The 17,667-nt window shown below is 36.7% G+C and overlaps 1 protein-coding gene across 7 annotated transcripts in view; it reads left to right on the top strand.

Annotated features, from left to right (window-relative positions):
* The first annotated feature begins 1,670 nt into the window (after positions 1-1,670).
* Positions 1,671-17,667, top strand: part of MIA2 (MIA SH3 domain ER export factor 2) — a 128,551-nt gene continuing 112,554 nt past the window's right edge. For 6 of the 7 annotated variants that reach the window (XM_066343221.1, XM_066343220.1, XM_066343223.1 and 3 more), the window contains exons 1-4: positions 1,671-1,968; positions 4,319-4,452; positions 6,241-6,327; positions 15,668-16,877. In XM_066343221.1, the coding sequence (XP_066199318.1) occupies positions 1,854-1,968; positions 4,319-4,452; positions 6,241-6,327; positions 15,668-16,877 (1,546 nt within the window). In that variant the 5' untranslated portion in view covers positions 1,671-1,853. The remainder of the gene's footprint in view (positions 1,969-4,318; positions 4,453-6,240; positions 6,328-15,667; positions 16,878-17,667) is intronic. The other variant, XM_066343224.1, reaches the window with a different exon arrangement.

Here is a 17,667-nt window from a genome sequence, read left to right as displayed (position 1 = left end):
CACCTTTCTATGGCAAATGACTTGATTCTTGTTAGGAAAGTCTATGGTTATGAGTACGAGGAGTCATAGTTCCTTGATTTTTTTGAAGTGAATTTATAGAGGTGACATTGGTTAATAAAATTATGCAGGTTTCAGGTATACAATTCTATGACACATCATCTGCATATTGCACTGTGTATTCACTACCTTAAGTCAAGTCTCCCTCCATCAGGGGGAGTCATAATTCCTAGGTTTAAATTTCTCTACTTACTATGTGATGTTGGGCAAGACCCTTTTCTATATACCTCAGTTTCTTCATAAACAAAAATGGGGATAGTAATATTATTTACTTTAGGGAGTTGGTGTGAGTGATAAATCAGATCATATATTTAAGTGTTTTTTGTTTGTTTTTATTTTTGTGACAGAGACAGAGAGAGGGACAGATAAGGACAGACAGACGGGAAAGGAGAGAGATGAGAAACATCAATTCTTCATTGCAGCACCTTAGTTGTTCATTGATTGCTTTCTCATATGTGCCTTGACTAGGAGGCTATAGCAGAGTGAGTGAGCCCGTGCTCAAGCCAGTGACCTCAGGGTTTCGAACCTGGGTCCTCCAAATCCCAGTTCAATGCTCTATCCACTGTGCCACCACCTGGTCAGGCTTAAGTGGTTAAATTGTAACTGTAAAACAATCAAGACTTATGACATTTTAACTATTTTTCTTAAGTAAATACAAGTTTCAACTTCACAGTGACACTAAGGTTTTCTTAAATTATAAAAAGGGAGCCCTGGCTGGGTAGCTCAGTTCTTTAGAGCATTGTCCTGATACACCTAGGTTGTGGGTTCAATCTCTGGTCAGGGCACATACAGGAATCAATCAATGAATGAATGCATAAATAAGTAAAAGAACAAATTGATGTTTCTCTCTTCCTCTCTCTCTAAAATCAATAAATTAAAAATAATTTAAAAATGGCCCTGGCCAGTTGGCTCAGCAGTAGAGCGTCGGCCTGGCATGCAGGAGTCCCTGGTTCGATTCCTGGCCAGGGCACACAGGAGAGGCGCCCATCTGCTTCTCCACCCCTCCCCCACTCCTTCCTCTCTGTCTCTCTCTTCCCCTCCCGCAGCCGAGGCTCCATTGGAGCAAGGATTGACCGGGCGCTGAGGATGGCTCTGTGGCCTCTGCCTCAGGCGCTGGATGGCTCTGATTGCGGCAGAGTGACGCCCCGGAGGGGCAGAGCGTCGCCCCCTGGTGGGCGTGCGGGGTGGATCCCTGTTGGACGCATGCAGGAGTCTGTCTGACTGCCTTCCCGTTTCCAGCTTCGGAAAAATGAAAAAAAAAAAAATTAAAAATAAAATATAAAGAGAATATTTCTTCCAAATAGCTTTCATCATGACTTTTCAAAACCATTTTTAACATAAATTACCACTGCTTCTACATGTAATGCATACTTCATTGATGCTGATATTTGCATGCAGCAAATACTGTTTGTACTTACTGATTTACCTAAGATTTTAACAGAAAGAGATTAACTACCTTATTGTGGAGGCCTGTTTAAGAAATATTGAACACAAAGTGCCCTTAAGTAAGATATGGGCCACCTTTATAAGACAGAAGTCCAACTAAAAGTCCCTGTTAATTATTAAACCCCTAAGTATTATCTAGGTTCCTGACACTGCAGATTGAACACAGTGTTTGTCTCTCAAGCTGAGCCTAAACACCAACGGAAAAATGTAGTTACCAAGGGATTAAAAAACCTAAACCTTGGTCTCTGATATTTAGTAAAAGAGAGTGGGGCTAGCACCTGTTTTGGCTGACATATCAACAGCTTAAACAGTTGGTTTAAATCTCATTTGGAATCCCTGCTTATTTTAGCATGGCTGAGATTGGACTTCATAGAATCCTCCTTTTGGTTATTTCTCTGACAAAGTGTCTGGAAGGCACGAAACTGCTGGCAGACTTTAAAAAATGTGCTGACTTGGAATGTGAAAGTAAGTTTGCTTTTCTTTTTTCCTTCTCTTCCTCTTAAACTGAGGCTCTGAAATGACATAAAATGTTCTCGTAGATAGGCATGATATAAGTGAACATTAGTATCATTGAAAAAAATTGTAATTATAAATATAGTTCAGTATAAAAAGGAAATACTGGAGCAAAGTATTTTGTGATAGCTTTTATTGGAATAATACAAAGGGGTGAAGATCAAACTAATCAGTACCTTTTCTATTTCTAAAGATAAATGTAATTAAAAAAATATCAAGCCATTGATGGATAGTACTTGATTTCTGAAGCCTTTGTGTATTTTAATTTTTCTTTCACAATCAGAACTATCTAATTCTCATAAGTTTTATAAAAATGTGTTTATTTCAAATCATTAGGATGTACTGTCTAAACTTTATCAAACAATAATTTGTGTTTATTATGTAATAATACTGAACTCAGTACATAATTTTATTTATGTCCTTGAATCTAAAACTTCTGTCTTCTACAAAGATAATTTTATTTTATTGCTTAATAGCTTAATTTATTCTGTTACTAGCATTCTGGTGCAAAATGAGTTTTATCCCAATATACTATATAATAACTTTAAAAATGTTTTATATCTCCAGTGTGTGAGAATTACATGTTGCAAGTCAAAAATGAAAAATATTATTAGTGTAAACAGATAATTTATAAGTAAATTTTTTATGAATAAACATTTTCTGTAACCTTTTGATATGTAATTAAATATATGGAGGTTTGCTAGATAATGTTTTATAATAGTAATAATCTTTCTTTCCCTTTTTTCAACCTCATTTTAGTTTCCTTTGAGGCCAGACACAAAACATGAAATGGGAATATTCAAATTTATGTTATTTTAACTTTAATTGCATGACTTAATTAAAATGTTTAACATATGTTAGTATAATTTTACTAGTTAAGTTAATAATGTACATTAGTTTATGTGTTAAATCTACATATATGGTTATGATCATTCATTGTTATTGAGGGCATATTATGTGCTGGGTCTGGGTGGGAGGTTGTTGTATCTAAGGGAAATCAAATTAATTTTAAGTCAGTTTCTTGACTTCCAGAAATTTTCATTCTAGTGAATAGTGATAAGATAGTTCAATATTAACCAGTGAATACAGATACCTTATAAGGATAATAAGTAACATTAAAGTTCAAATTAGGGGCAGAGTAAGCCAGACAGATCAGGGATGTCTCATAGAGCAGTGGTCCCCAACCTTTTTTGGGCCACGGACCGGCTTAATGTCAGAAAATATTTTCACGGACCAGCCTTTAGGGTGGGACGGATAAATGTATCACGTGACCGAGACAAGCGTCAAGAGTGAGTCTTAGACGGATGTAACAGAAGGAATCTGGTCATTTAAAAAAAAATAAAACATTGTTCAGACTTAAATATAAATAAAACGGAAATAATGTAAGTTATTTATTCTTTCTCTGCGGACCAGTACCAAATGGCCCACGGACTGGTAGAGGTCTGCGGCCCGGGGGTTGGGGACCACTGTCATAGAGGAAGTAGTTATGAGGTCACCATGAAGAAAAACTGAAGGGTTTCCAGCCTTAGGAAATAGAGGAAAGAAAACCTCAGGATATGGAAGGTGGATGTTACAGTGAAAAGAACCTCCATTCAAATCTAGCTCCACCATTTATCAGGTGTGTGACCAACACTGAGACTTAAAGATTCATTTATTAGACTGAGATGAGATTATTTATCTCATAGGTTTTGAGGATTTAATAAAATAAAGATATTAGACAGCTTATCAAAATGCCTGAAATATATATGTACCAGGAAAACACAAATATTTTTTAGTGCGCACGCTCGCGTGAGAGAGACAGGAAAGGAGAGAAATGAGAAGCATCAACTTGTAGTTGCAGCACTTTAGTTGTTCATTGATTACTAATCATGCACACCTTTACCTGGGGGCTCCAGCCAAGCCAGTGACACCTTGCTCAAGCCAGTGACCATAGGATTATGTTGATGATTCCACACGTAGGCTGGCAACCGTACGCTCAAATTGGTGAACCTGCGCTCAAATCCACAGCCTCGGTTTCGAACCTGGGTCCTCAGAGTCCCAGGTTGACACTCTATCCACTGCGCCACCACCAGTCAAAGATAAAGTCATTTTACATAAAGAAGGGAGACCAGGTTATGAATAGCCTTTGATACTGAGGCAGGGTTTTGAATTGATTTGGTGCCTAGTAAGATTTGTAGGTTTTTGAGGCCATAAATAATATGAAACTTTTGGAAATACATAAGATTGGAGGATGGCAAAATGGGAGGGAGAGAAATAACATTTGAACTTAAATTGTGTGTTTTTCATTACATGTCTTACCTAGCTTTAATTAGCAGAGTCATAGCCATGAGAGATTACAGAGGACCTGACTGCCGATACCTGAACTTTACTAAGGGAGAAGAAATATCTCTGTATATTAAACTTGCAGGAGAAAGGGAAGATTTGTGGGCAGGAAGTGTAAGTATCTACTCTTAAAAATTAAATACAGAACAAATGGCCAGCTTATACGAGGATGCCAGATTTTCATCTCAAAAGGAACTTTAAGAACTTTAAAGCGCGGGTGTGCGCGCGCGCACACGCACACACTCACAACCCTTACCATGTCTAATTATTTATTTATTTTAGAGAGAAGAAGGGAGAGAGAGAGAAACATCAATTTATTCTTCTACTTATTTATGCATTCATTGGTTGATTCTTGTATGAGCTCTGACTGGGGATTGAACCTGCAACCTTGGCTTATAGGGACAGTGCTCTAACCAACTAACCTACCTGGCCAGGACAAATTCTATTTGGATCTGTCCTGCTTTTTAGCATCAGGGGCTGTATGACTGAAACTCTGAATGTCGCTAGCCAGAATTATTTGCCTGGCCTCTGCAGCACCCAAGATTCCTTACTGCTTATGGTCCCTTAAATATGCCCGTCTACATTTTGAAAGTATTTAGAGGCACCCAATGCAACTGTGAGAAAAATGACACAGTAGGTTCCATAATAGAAGGAAGCATTCTTTCTTATTTACTATGTGTGAAAATGATAGTTCTGCACAAAAGTAGCATATAATATTTGGAACCATGGTGATGTTTCAACCACTCTTAGCTTTTATGAATTAGGTTTTTAGTTCAGGCAGATAAGTGTTTAAGGAACCACACTGTAGAGTTCACCCATATGCTGTCAGTTTCCAAATACAATAGTTGCAGCAGCTGCCAAGTGGAAGAATCACAATGGAGGCATAATGGTGTTAAATCAAATGACCAAAAGAAATGTGGTCTTTAAACCTTGATAGTGATAAGGAATGGGTTGAGAAAGGTTGTGTGAAGTCTTCACTATCAGGGGACATCCTACATGTATTTAAACTGGATTAAGAGGATCTCTGTTAACCAAATTAGCCCCAGAAAAGTTGAATGGAACCAAATCCTCCCTGTAGGACTCATGGATCTTTATTATTTTGATGAATCTCTCTTGGCTCTTCAGAGTTTAAACTTTTTACCTGATCTTGACATCCTGAAAATGCTGAATATGTCACAGCTCTATCTAGCTTGGCTACTCCCACCTTCCTCTTGCCATTTGATATCCCTGGTTTATTAGTGTAAATGCGTGGTCCACCAGGGCAGGAGCAGTCATTAAGGAACACAAAAATGAAAAAAAAAAAAAAAAGTGTATGGGATGTTTTCTCTCTGAAGTTTGAGAAAATGTAATTTTACAGCTTGGCTCTGTTCCCTCAAATTAATGCTGTTCTTTTGAATAACAAAAGTAATATGATTTCACCCACTTTTTTTTTTTTTTTTTACAGAGACAGAGAGAGGGATAGACAGGGACAGACAGACAGGAATGGAGAGATGAGAAGCAATCAACCGTTAGTTTTTTGTTGTGCGTTGCAATACCTTAATTGTTCATTGATTGCTTTCTCATATGTGCCTTGACTGCAGGCCTTCAGCAGACCAAGTAACCCCTTGCTGGAGCCAGCGACCTTGGGTCCAAGCTGGTGAGCTTTTGCTCAAACCAGATGAGCCCTCGCTCAAGCTGGAGACCTTGGGGTCTCAAACCTGGGTCTTCCGCATCCCGGTCTGACACTATCCACTGCACCACCGCCCGGTCAGGCTCACCCACTTTCTTTTAGATGCCAGATGAAAGCCAGTTAACATTTATGATTTGAAATAAATAAAAGCCAAGGACATGGGGCAAAATTGGGTTCAATAGTTTATTGCTTTGATCACTCTTCCTTGCTATCTTTGTTCTTCATTTTGATAGAAAGGGAAGGATTTTGGATATTTTCCCAGAGATGCAGTCCAGATCGAAGAGGTGTTTATATCTGAGGAGATTGAAATACCAACTAAGGTGAGTAAATTTATTATGGTTATTAATTGAATTTAAAATTTCTTGGCTAAAATAGTTTTCTGAAGTATAAATGCCTATTGGTTATATATTTTGAATAGTGAATACATAAAATAGTTGGCCTGAGAACTCACTTTAGAATAGTTTGATTATGTGGATAAAATTAGATAAGACAAAGTTGATGACAGGCAAAGCTTTTGCTTTCTGAAAAATTACTGAATTTCCCCATGTGTAAGACGCACCTTTTCCCCCCCAAAAATTTGGAATCTAAAAACTGGGTGCATCTTATACAGTAGTTGTAGATTTTTTTACTTGCATTTCCCACTTTTTTTTTTTTTTTTTTTTTTTTACAGGGACAGAGAGAGAGAGTCAGAGAGAGGGATAGATAGGGACAGACAGACAGGAATGGAGAGAGATGAGAAGCATCAATCATCAGTTTCTCGTTGCGACACCTTAGTTGTTCATTGATTGCTTTCTCATATGTGCCTTGACCGTGGGCCTTCAGCAGACCGAGTAACCCCTTGCTTGAGCCAGCGACCTTGGGTCCAAGTTGGTGAGCTTTTTGCTCAAGCCAGATGAGCCCATGCTCAAGCTGCGACCTCGGGGTCTCGAACCTGGGTCCTTCCGCATCCCAGTCCGACGCTCTATCCACTGCGCCACCACCTGGTCAGGCCATTTCCCACTTTTTAACACTTGTTTTTGCGCATATTGTTGAAGATAGTGATTCATCATCAGACCCAGATGAGGACAAACTAATGGATGGGAGTTTTGACAGTGTTGAGGAGTTGTATGAGTTTTATGATGAATAAAACTTGAGTTCAGTAGCTTTATGTAATATATATATTTTCAAATTTCCGGCCCCCAAATTAAGATGAGTCTTATACATAGAAATGTCTTATACATGGGGAAATACAGTAACAGACAAGCTCTAGGCTATAGTTGTTAAGAGCATGGATTCTTGGTGTGGAGTGAGTTCAAGTTCTAACAAGTAGCTTTGTGATCTTGTGGGCCTTATTTCTCATCTGTGAAATAAGGATGATGATTATAATATTTTGAGGAAAATGTAAGCATAGGACATACATAGTCTGGCCTGTGGTTGCACAGTGGTTAAGGCATCAACCTGGGACACTGAGGTCGCTGGTTCAAAACCCTGGCTTGCTCAGTCAAGGCACATATGGGAGTTGATGCTTCCTGTTCCTCCCCTCTTCTCTCTCTCTCTCTGTCTCTCTCTTTTCTCTAAAATTAATAAATAAAATTTTAAAAAAAGAAAAAATATCTTTCTAAAAAAAAACATACATAGAACTGCACTTTAGTAAGTGATATGTGTTAGATATTATTACTAATGTTATTTTACATGGTCAAAATTTATTTCCCATCACACTCTTGTTAAGAAAAATAATACAAATCTAGCCATTTAAAAAAAATGTCTTTATTTCTTTTTAATTTTTCCATTGATTTGGGAGAGAGAGAGAAACACCAATTCATTGTTCCACTTAGTTGTGAACTCACTGATTGCTTCTTGTATGTGCCCTGAGCAGGAATCAAATCTGCAGCCTCAGTGTGTTGGGGTAATGCTCTGTCCACTTAACCACCTAACCAGGACCTAAGTGGAAACATTTTGAAATGCCTCAAACCTTTAGAATATTAAAACAGTGCAAAATAACTTTTGGATGGGGCCTAAAGTAACATTGTGTCCGAAGGATAATGAGAGAAGATATTATGACTACAGGACTAAAAATTAAAAACATTGTTTAGAATTAGCATTACTATATTAGCTTATCTACACCAATAGAAATGCCTTCCTCCTATTGCCATAATTGTTCCCCTTCCCTTTCTCATAAATACCCTGCCATTGTCTCCTAATCTGAACACTATTTGGGTTTCTCCCTGAATAAGTGATTCCTGAATAACTATTCTTTTTTATCCCAAATACATACTTGTTGTATCTCACTTTGAAAGGCCTTGTGTTTTTAGGTTAATAGTCTCTAGATATCATATCTGTACAACTTATTTTTTTGTTGTAGTTTTAAATGAGCATGATAATGTTGAGCTTGATAATGAGAAAGGGAATAAAAAAGTGACTTTTCAATATGTGAATTTTGATTAGGCCATTTAGTTCAGATCAGGTTAAACCAATTAACCTGTCATGAGATCACTGTGCAGTGATTCTGCCTAGTTAGGCAAGCTGTCTATTATCTGGTTCCTTCCCAGCACAAATTCTGGGATTAACTGTCCATTTACTGTATAGTTACTGGTCCTATTAGTTGTATCTCCAAAATACATCTGGAGTATATTGTCTTCTTATTTTCACTCTCCCCTTAGCCCTAGTTTAAGGCATCATCTCTTAATTAGAATACAATTGCCTTCTAACTGAACTTCTTTCCCCAACTTTTGCCCTCTCCCAATCCATTCTTCTAACAGCAAAAATCTCATTAAAAAAAGAACAGTTAAAAAAAAATCAGATCAGATCATGTCATTACATTGGTTTAAAGCAGTGTTTCCCAACCTTTTTTGTGCCATGCCCCACCTTAACCTTTCTAAAATTTTTATGTCCCCCCCTATGTAACATACATAATTTTTAATATTAAAAATGGATTTGTTCACTTAATAAACATAAATGATAGGTTCTAGGAAGAAATCACTATGAAATTGTTAATAAAACACAGTAAGTAAAATTTGAAAACATATAATGAAAAACAGAAATTTAAATTCCAAATAATTTTAATACAGATTTTTCTATATTAATTTATTATTTTAATTTAGTGTGATCCTTGCGCTTGATACTTGCTGCACAGAGATTTTATATTAGGTTCCAATTTGGTTAGCTTTAGTCTCAAGTCTCCACGTTGTGTTATATCCAGCCGATTTCTTTTTTTTACCAGTAAATCATTTACAGCGCTAAATCCACATTCAGCTAAAAATGAAGATGGAAATGGTAGCAATAGTTTTCTTGCACATTTGGTTGAATTTGGGTATTTGATTTCTGTTTCCTCACAAAGCCATGCCATCGCTCCTTTGATATTAAATAAAGCTTTAACTGACTCATCATTTTGCAATTCTGCGTGTTCTTCTTGATACTGCATATTTGATATATCAGACAAATCCACTAACATTGGCTGCATCATCCATGTTGGGAAATCAATTTGTTTTAAATCAGAAAATATTTCTTTTAAATCAGCCGATAGAATATTCAAATGATTGACAATAACAAGTAAAGCGGTATCAGTTACTTCACATTTTTGAAGCCAATGAAACTGTTTAAAGTTTTTGTTGTTAATATGTTTCTGACATAACTCAATATTGGTAATGAAACCAAATATCTTTGCTTTTGCATTGACAAGAGTTTTATTTGTTCCTTGAAGTTGCTTATTTAATATATTTAGTTTTTCAAAGATATCGGCTAAATAACTCACAAATGCTTTACCATCTATTGTTAACAGATACTTCATTTCAGGTTTGTCACTTAAAAAATCACTAAGAGTATCAAACAGTTCCATAAATCTTTTCAAACAGTTTCCTTTAGATAGCCATCTTACTTCAGTATGAAGTAAAAGTCTCACATGGTCTTCATTTTGTTCTTCACAAAATAACTTGAAAAGACGCTCACATTTGGCACTAGCTTTAATAGCATTAACACACTTTATTACTGTATGTAATACTTCATTCAGAACAGGCGAGATGTTTTTAGCTACCAAGTTTTCCCTATGAATAACACAATGCACAAGAATCATTTCTGGATTCGCATCTTTCATCGATTTTAAGCAGCCATTTTTCTTGCCCATCATATTGGGAGCACCATCTGCAGCACAAGATGTTATATTTTTCATTGGTATATCATTGACATCTAAGTAGTTTTTTAGCTTATTATATATATCTTTGGAGGTAGTGGTGCTTTCTAATCTTTTACAGAACAACATTTTTTCAGCAAAATGTCCTTTACCAATATATCTTATGTAAGTTATCAATACTGCCTCACTGTCTCTCAAAGTTGATTCATCCATTTGCAAGGAGAATTTTCTTGTTTTCAGCTTTTCAATAAGTTGTTTTTCAATATCCTCACTCATTTCGTCTATTCTTCTGCTAACAGTATTGTCACTGAGTGGCATAGCTTTTACATCTTTGTCATCTTTTTCAAGAACCATTTTAAGAAATGCTGATATTGACAGTTTTATTAAATTCTCTCCTATAGTGTGATTTTCTCCAGTTTTAGCGATGAATAAAGAAATTTAATAAGTAGCCTCAAGAACATGATTATTAGTTGAAGTATGAGCAGTAAATAGAGACTTTAATGTTGTTCTTTTTAAAAAATTTTTCTTTAAAGTTTTAAAGTAACTCAAATCTGAATTAATATGAGCACTATGTTTTGCCTTCAAATGCGCCTCAAGACGACCTCGTTTCATTGATTCGTTGGTCAAGCATTGCTGGCATAAAAGACAAAAAGGAATCCGCTCATCATGAACAGTTGGTATGAAACCAAATTTTAAATATTCCTCCGAATATTGACGAGTTTTTTTCTTGCTTGCACCACTAATTTTACTATGGGCTATAAGAAATAAAAATAAGATCAATGAAAAACTAATATTAAAATATGTGTTAAAATATATTCAATGTGACATAGAGTAAATGTATACTAAAAATTCATATTTATTTAAATGTATATAACACATTTACTACACTACCACCGCAAATCAAAAGGTATCTATATTTTTTCCACTTGACAAAATTTTCTGGAAAGTTATGCTTCTAAAATTAAAATTGTCGTGCATTCACTATTATAGCCCCAATAATATTTATAAAATATTAGCGCTTTCTAGCCCCGATGCAAGAAGTACTTAATAAAGAGTTTAATATTGATAAAAATAAAATCAAATACTTACCAATTATATCTGTACAATATATATGTATATTTATTAAATCAACGAGCTTTTACAACAGTTTTGACTGACACTTATTTCAAATTAACACCAACTGAATGATGTGGAACACTACAGAAGTTGCGATGGGCCAATTAGGTGAGAATAACTGCGTTGTTTAGCGAGTTTTTAAAACGTCTGGGGTTCCCCACGGCAGACGGCACGCTCCGCGGTGAACCCAGGAAGAAGTTTACTTGACGACGCCGATCACCCAGTTGATATTTTGGTCTCGTCAAACGAAATTATACTTAATAATTATTTACCGCAATTATTTAAGAATTGAATTTTTTGTTAAATTTGGCACCGATATCTAGCATTGCATTTAAATGGCCCGGGGCGAAAGAGTTAAAGTAGTGTCGAGTCCATTTTCAAATTGCCCCCCTTAACTATCGAATTGCCCCCCTGTGGGGCTTGGGCCCCACGTTGGGAAACACCGGTTTAAAGCCTTTCCACTGAACCTAGAATTAAGCCCTGACTTCTTATCCTGGTTCTACATGATCTCTCTTGCCCCTGCCCCCACCCTGCCCCTTGCTGCTCTTATCTTATGCCACTCTCCCCTCACTTACTGTGCTGTTGATTGTTCTTACAATATGCCAAGCTTTTTCCCATCCCAGAGATCCAAATGGGCTATTCCCTCTAGTCAGAATGCTTTTCACAAGTTCTTCACTTGGCTAGTTCCTTTGTATCCCTTAGGTCACAGTTTAAATATCAGTACTCAGAGAGGCCTTCCATGATGATTCTCACAGAATTACTCCTTCTTAATCACAGCTTCCTTGTATTTCCTCCATAGCATTTATCACAATCTCTAATTACCTTTTATCCTATTGTTTACTGTAGAATTCCAGCACAGTGCAGCGTTATAGTAAACATACAGATGCCTCAAATTGTAGGTCAAGTTTCCTAGGAAATAGACTCTGAAATGGACCTTTGTTTTGTTTTTGTTGTTTTGTTTTTTGTTTTTAGATTTCCTTTATTCACTTTTGAGAGAAGAGGGAGAGTGAGAGAAAGAGAAAGAGAGAAAAGGGGGGAGGAGCAGGAAGCATCAACTCCCATATGTGCCTTGACCTGGCAAGCCCAGGTTTTCAAACCAGCGACCTCAGCATTTCAGGTCGACACTTTATCCACTGCACCACCACAGGTCAGGCTGATATGGACCTTTGCATCCAAGAATTTTACTGGGTAGTTTTCTTGGAAATAGCACCTGTGAAGGAACAAAGAAAAAGAAAGGCCTGGGCAGATAGAGAAGCTGAATTGTGATGCAGTTGCAGCAAAGGTCTCAGTTCATTGGATAAAGAATTCGGAAGCTGGGATGTCCTGTCAGAGTTCTCCCGATAAACCAGTGGTTCTCAAACTTTTTGAAGTTGGGGTGCATTTAAAATTCTACAAATAATTGTAGGCACACTATATACGAATTTCTGAGAAATGTGTTATAATAATTAAGTCAAATATTAAAGAACAATATATAAAGTCCAAGTGTGCTTTTATGGTAATTAAATGAAATAAATATGACAAAATTAAATTTATTCTGACATTAAAAACGCTTTTATGTTACATTTTTTGAGTTATGCTCTTTAGAATTTTTAAAAAATAAGGGTTAAAATAAAAAAAACATAAAAGTTATCTTTTTATATATAGAGATACATTCTTAGTAAGATTTAGTAAATTTGCCTGACCTGTGCTGGCGCAGTGGATAAAGCATCGGCCTGGTTCCAAACCCTGGGCTTACCTGGTCAAGGCACGTATGGGAGTTGATGCTTCCTGCTCCTCCCATCCTCCCTTCTCTCTCTCTCAGTCTCTCTCTCTCTCTAAAATGAATAAATATTAAAAAAATATATATTTAGTAAATTTGGCAGGTCCCGGCACGAATGTGTTAAGTTTTTTCATTCTTGTGTTTATGAGGAACATGAGCTTGATGTGTCCTAGCAATTTCTTCAATGTTTGGGCATATATTTGAAAGACAAACTCTCATTTCCTTGTCAGAACATTGAAGAATTCCTCTCATTTTACTCTTAATTATGTTGAGGGTAGAAAATCCTAATTTACATAAATAGGATGTTGAAAATTGTAGTAAAATGTTCAAAGCTTTTTAGATATTGCCACATATTCTTCTTTTATAGAAATCCGAAAGGCTTCAAGAGACAATTTCTTATGTTTAATCATCAATCCACAATCAGTGGATGTAGCTGCCAGTTCTTCTTCTTCTGTTTTTTTTGTTTTGTTTTGTTTTGTTTTTTCATTTTTCCGAAGCTGGAAACAGGGAGGCAGTCAGACAGACTCCCGCATGTGCCCAAAAGGGATCCACCTGGCATGCCCACCCAGGGGCGATGCTCTGCCCATCTGGGGCGTCGCTCCATTGCATCAAGAGCCATTCTAGTGCCTGAGGCAGAGGCCACAGAGCCATCCTCAGCGCCCAGGCCATCTTTGCTCCAATGGAGCCTCGGCTGTGGGAGGGGAAGAGAGAGACAGAGAGGAAGGAGAGGGGGAGGGGTGGAGAAGCAGATGAGCGCCTCTCCTGTGTGCCCTAACCGGGAATCGAACCCGGGACTCCTGCACTCCAGGCCAATGCTCTACCACTGAGCCAACTGGCCAGGGCTTCTTCTGTTAATGTTAAACCAAAATCAGTTGAAGCTTCCATGAATGGGTTTCCAATCCAATCATATTGTTTAGTGTTAAGTGATGGAAAATGCTATAAATTAAATTCTGCCCATCAGCCTTCAAGTCCTATTTTATTTACACTTAACATTTGCTCACTTCTAGAATCAGATTCTTCAATATCATGCTTCTTTTTGAGAAATCTATCCATTTTATTTGGGTGTATTTATCTATAAATAATATAATGATGTGTTAATAATAAACATAATAATGATGTGTTAACAAAAAGAGTGGTGTTTCCTTAATGAAATGGTATAATAGAGTAACTACATTTATTTTTATATCTGGGCCCATGCTGTGAACCAGCACAGCTAGTAATTCCAGGTCCCGAGTGGGAACAGTGCAGAATTAAGAAAATATGGGATCGGGAGAGCCCTGTAATTGCTGCTGGCAAGAACAAAGCATGCCCAAAAACCTCATCTTGCTTTATTTATAGGGCAAAGTGAGGCCATTAGCAAATCAATGGTCTCTGATCACGTTTCCAAGGCAACCCAAGAATTTTAGCAAGTGCAGAAAACCCCCACCATACATATCATCTTAACTTTACACCAAACAAAGGATAGAAGAAACTTGCCTCCAGTTTTTCTGGGGAACATGGGGGGTAGTGTAAACAATCCAGCACCATAGCTTAACAGCCTTTTGCAACCTAAACCTAATCAGGCAAGTGAGGTGGAGGGTTGGGTAAACTGTCAGCTTACAGCCAATTCCCCACACCTCTGTCCCCCAAAAATCTAAACTCCATATTTCTCTGTAATACTATAGGGCACACCTAGAAATCTTCTAGGGCGCACACTTTGAGAACCACTGTGATAAACCCTTGTATTACCGCCTCATCTGGGGTAATGTAACCTTGATCTATGTTAGGCTAGTGTATATTAGAAATAGTTAAAATACTAAGCACTTGATTCATTTAATCATCAAAACACACCTCTATGGTAGGTACTGATGACAAGACTGAGGCATAGAGAGGTCACATAATTCTGTGACTCAAGGTCACAGAACTAGTAAACAGCAGAGTCAATACTTGGACCCAGAAAGTTTGACTCTGGACTCTGTTCTTAATCACTATATTGCAGTGCCAAAAACATACTTTAAAATTACAATTCTGAAGTTTATTTTTAATAATTCTAAACATTATTCTCATTTTATAGTGGTGCTATCCAAACAGCAGTATGTATCAGTTAGTTACCTTCAGATTAAAAAAAAAATAGCTTTCCATTTTTCTTCTTGATGATTTGGTTGTTCTGTGAGATGAAAAAGGGCATCCCTACTTGTATTGGTTATATATGTAATATCTCAATAAAAGACGTCTAAATGTCTTAGTGCAACTTTTATCTATGCCTTCACGAAGACTCTGTTCTCTGGTCTGTCTGAGCTGTGACTTCATGCTGTGAAACTCCCTCAAATTACCACACAGCCACATGTGGTGCCCTCTTAGGAGGAACAAGATTTCATGGACATGTATGCCTTTTCATCACTTTATATACAGAATACACTCAAAGACTTGTCTCTGCTTCTCAAATTCTTCAACTATTTGATAACAAAGAAATCCTATTATAAACTGATTTTCATTTAAGTTTATATCATTAATATGAGGAATCAGTCAGTTGTGATCCAACTGACAGTGTCTGAGATTAGGAGATCTGATTATAGTTTTTGCTCTGCTATTGAGCTAGCTGGGTTGTCTTGGAAAAATCATAGTCATCCATTTAAAATAATTTAGGGAGAAACAAGGGATTTTAGTATATTTATGTCAATTAAACTTTTTTTTCTTTTAGGAATCTGATTTTCTTTGTCTGCTTGGAGTAAGCTACACATTTGAAAATGAAAACAGTGAGTTACATAGTGATGATGGTGAAAATATATATCCATATGAAGAAGATAAAGACCAAAAATCTAGTGTGGATGAAAGTGATTTTCAGATAGAACCTGGATTTTACTCAGCTTCTGAAAATACTTGGTATGAAGATGAATTTCTATCACCAGAGGCTCCTGATGATATCAGTAAAACTAGTGACTCAAAAAATTGGGAAGGAGTAGAAGCTGGAAGTGTGAAATGGGATCCTATTCCAAAGGTGGATTATGTCCCACCATCCTCAGCTGTGTCTGAAGTGAAAGGATGGCTTGGATTTGGAAGGGAACAAGCTGAAGGGATGACTTTTGAATCAGTTACTGAACAAGAAAGCTCATTTCAAAGTAGAAAAATAGGAGTAGAAGATGAGAATGACCTAGAGGAATTAAATAATGGTGAGCCCCAAACAGAACATACACAAAGATCTGAATCCGAATTCAGTTTAGTGCCAAAGAAACAATTAGAAGCATCTGAGTCAGATCACATTCTCAATCCTCAAACTGGTTGGTTTAGCAGTGGATTTACAAATTATTTAGGTTTGGGGGGAGAGAATACAGGGCTTGAATTACTGTCCAAAGAAAGCAGCCCACCACTACAAGATGTCCCTAATACCATATCATCTGAGGAAGAACCCACAGTTCCATGTACAGAAATATTATCAGAAAAGGAAGACACAATCACTAATGATAACTCAACTCTCAAATCAAGTTGGTTTGATTTTGGTTTTAGTATGCTAGGCTTAGCATATGCCAATGAAGATAAAATTACAATATATAATGGAAAAAATGAAGAAGGAGGTAAAGGAGATAAACATGAACACCCAACAAATGGATTTGACCCTGATAAGGAACAAGAAATAAAAATAATAGAAATTATGGAAACTGAAGATCAATTTGACAAGGAAGGATCTTTAGAGAAAACAGATGATTCTGATACCTTACCATATTTTAAAAATTTCTTATATAATCTTGACAACCCTTGGAACTTCCAGAAGGAAAAAAAAATGTCAGTTCCCAAAAAGATACTTGAGGAAATTAATGTATTTGAAAATGATGAAACAGAAGAATTTTCATTTGAAAATGATCCCACAGCTGAAACCAAAGTTATGATGTTAAAAAGCAGATACAGTCACTCAGGTTGGTATAACCTTTAACATAATGTATTTTTAAACATAAAGTATATTTATTTATAAGTACAAATAAGATATGTACTTTCATAAATACAAATGTCTAGGAATCCATAGTCTTAAAATACTCAATAATCAATATTATTAACCACTATTTTATCAATTTCTGATTTATTCTGGGACTTAGTTTGTTCCTGGAACTTAGATCTTAATATTATAAAATGAAAATCTCAAGGGAAAAGAATGATTGGAAATATATGAATGTTTCAGGAAAACCTTAAGGTATTATATAAATTTTATATAATTTAAAATAAATTTTAATTTTATTTATTTATTTATTTATTTATTTATTTATTTGTTTGTTTGTTTTAATTCATTCAGTGAGAGGAGGGGAGGCAGAGAGACAGACTCCCATATGTGCCCCAACCAGGATCCACCGGCAAGCCCACTAGGGGACCATGCTCTGCCCGACTGGGGTGTTGCTTTGTTGCTCAGTAGTGGAGCTCTTCTTAGTGCCCTAGGAAGAGGCCATGGAGCCATTCTCAGCACCTGGGGCCAACTCACTCCAATCAAGCAATGGCTGCAGGAGAGGAAGAGAGAGAGACAGAGAGAAGTGAGAGGGGTGGGGTGAAGAAGCAAATGGGTGTTTCTCTTGTGTGCCCTGACAGGGAATCAAACCTGGGACATCCACATGCTGGGCTGATGCTACTCCACTGAGACAAATGGCCAGGGCAATTTTATTTTATTTATTTATTTATTTATTTATTTATTTATTTATATTTTTCTGAAGCTGGAAACGG

Source organism: Saccopteryx leptura, chromosome 6, assembly GCF_036850995.1.
Source record: "Saccopteryx leptura isolate mSacLep1 chromosome 6, mSacLep1_pri_phased_curated, whole genome shotgun sequence".
In the NCBI taxonomy this organism is placed as follows: domain Eukaryota; kingdom Metazoa; phylum Chordata; class Mammalia; order Chiroptera; family Emballonuridae; genus Saccopteryx; species Saccopteryx leptura.
The sequence above is the reverse complement of the archived record's forward strand: the minus strand, read 5'-3'. Positions and strand labels throughout refer to the sequence as shown.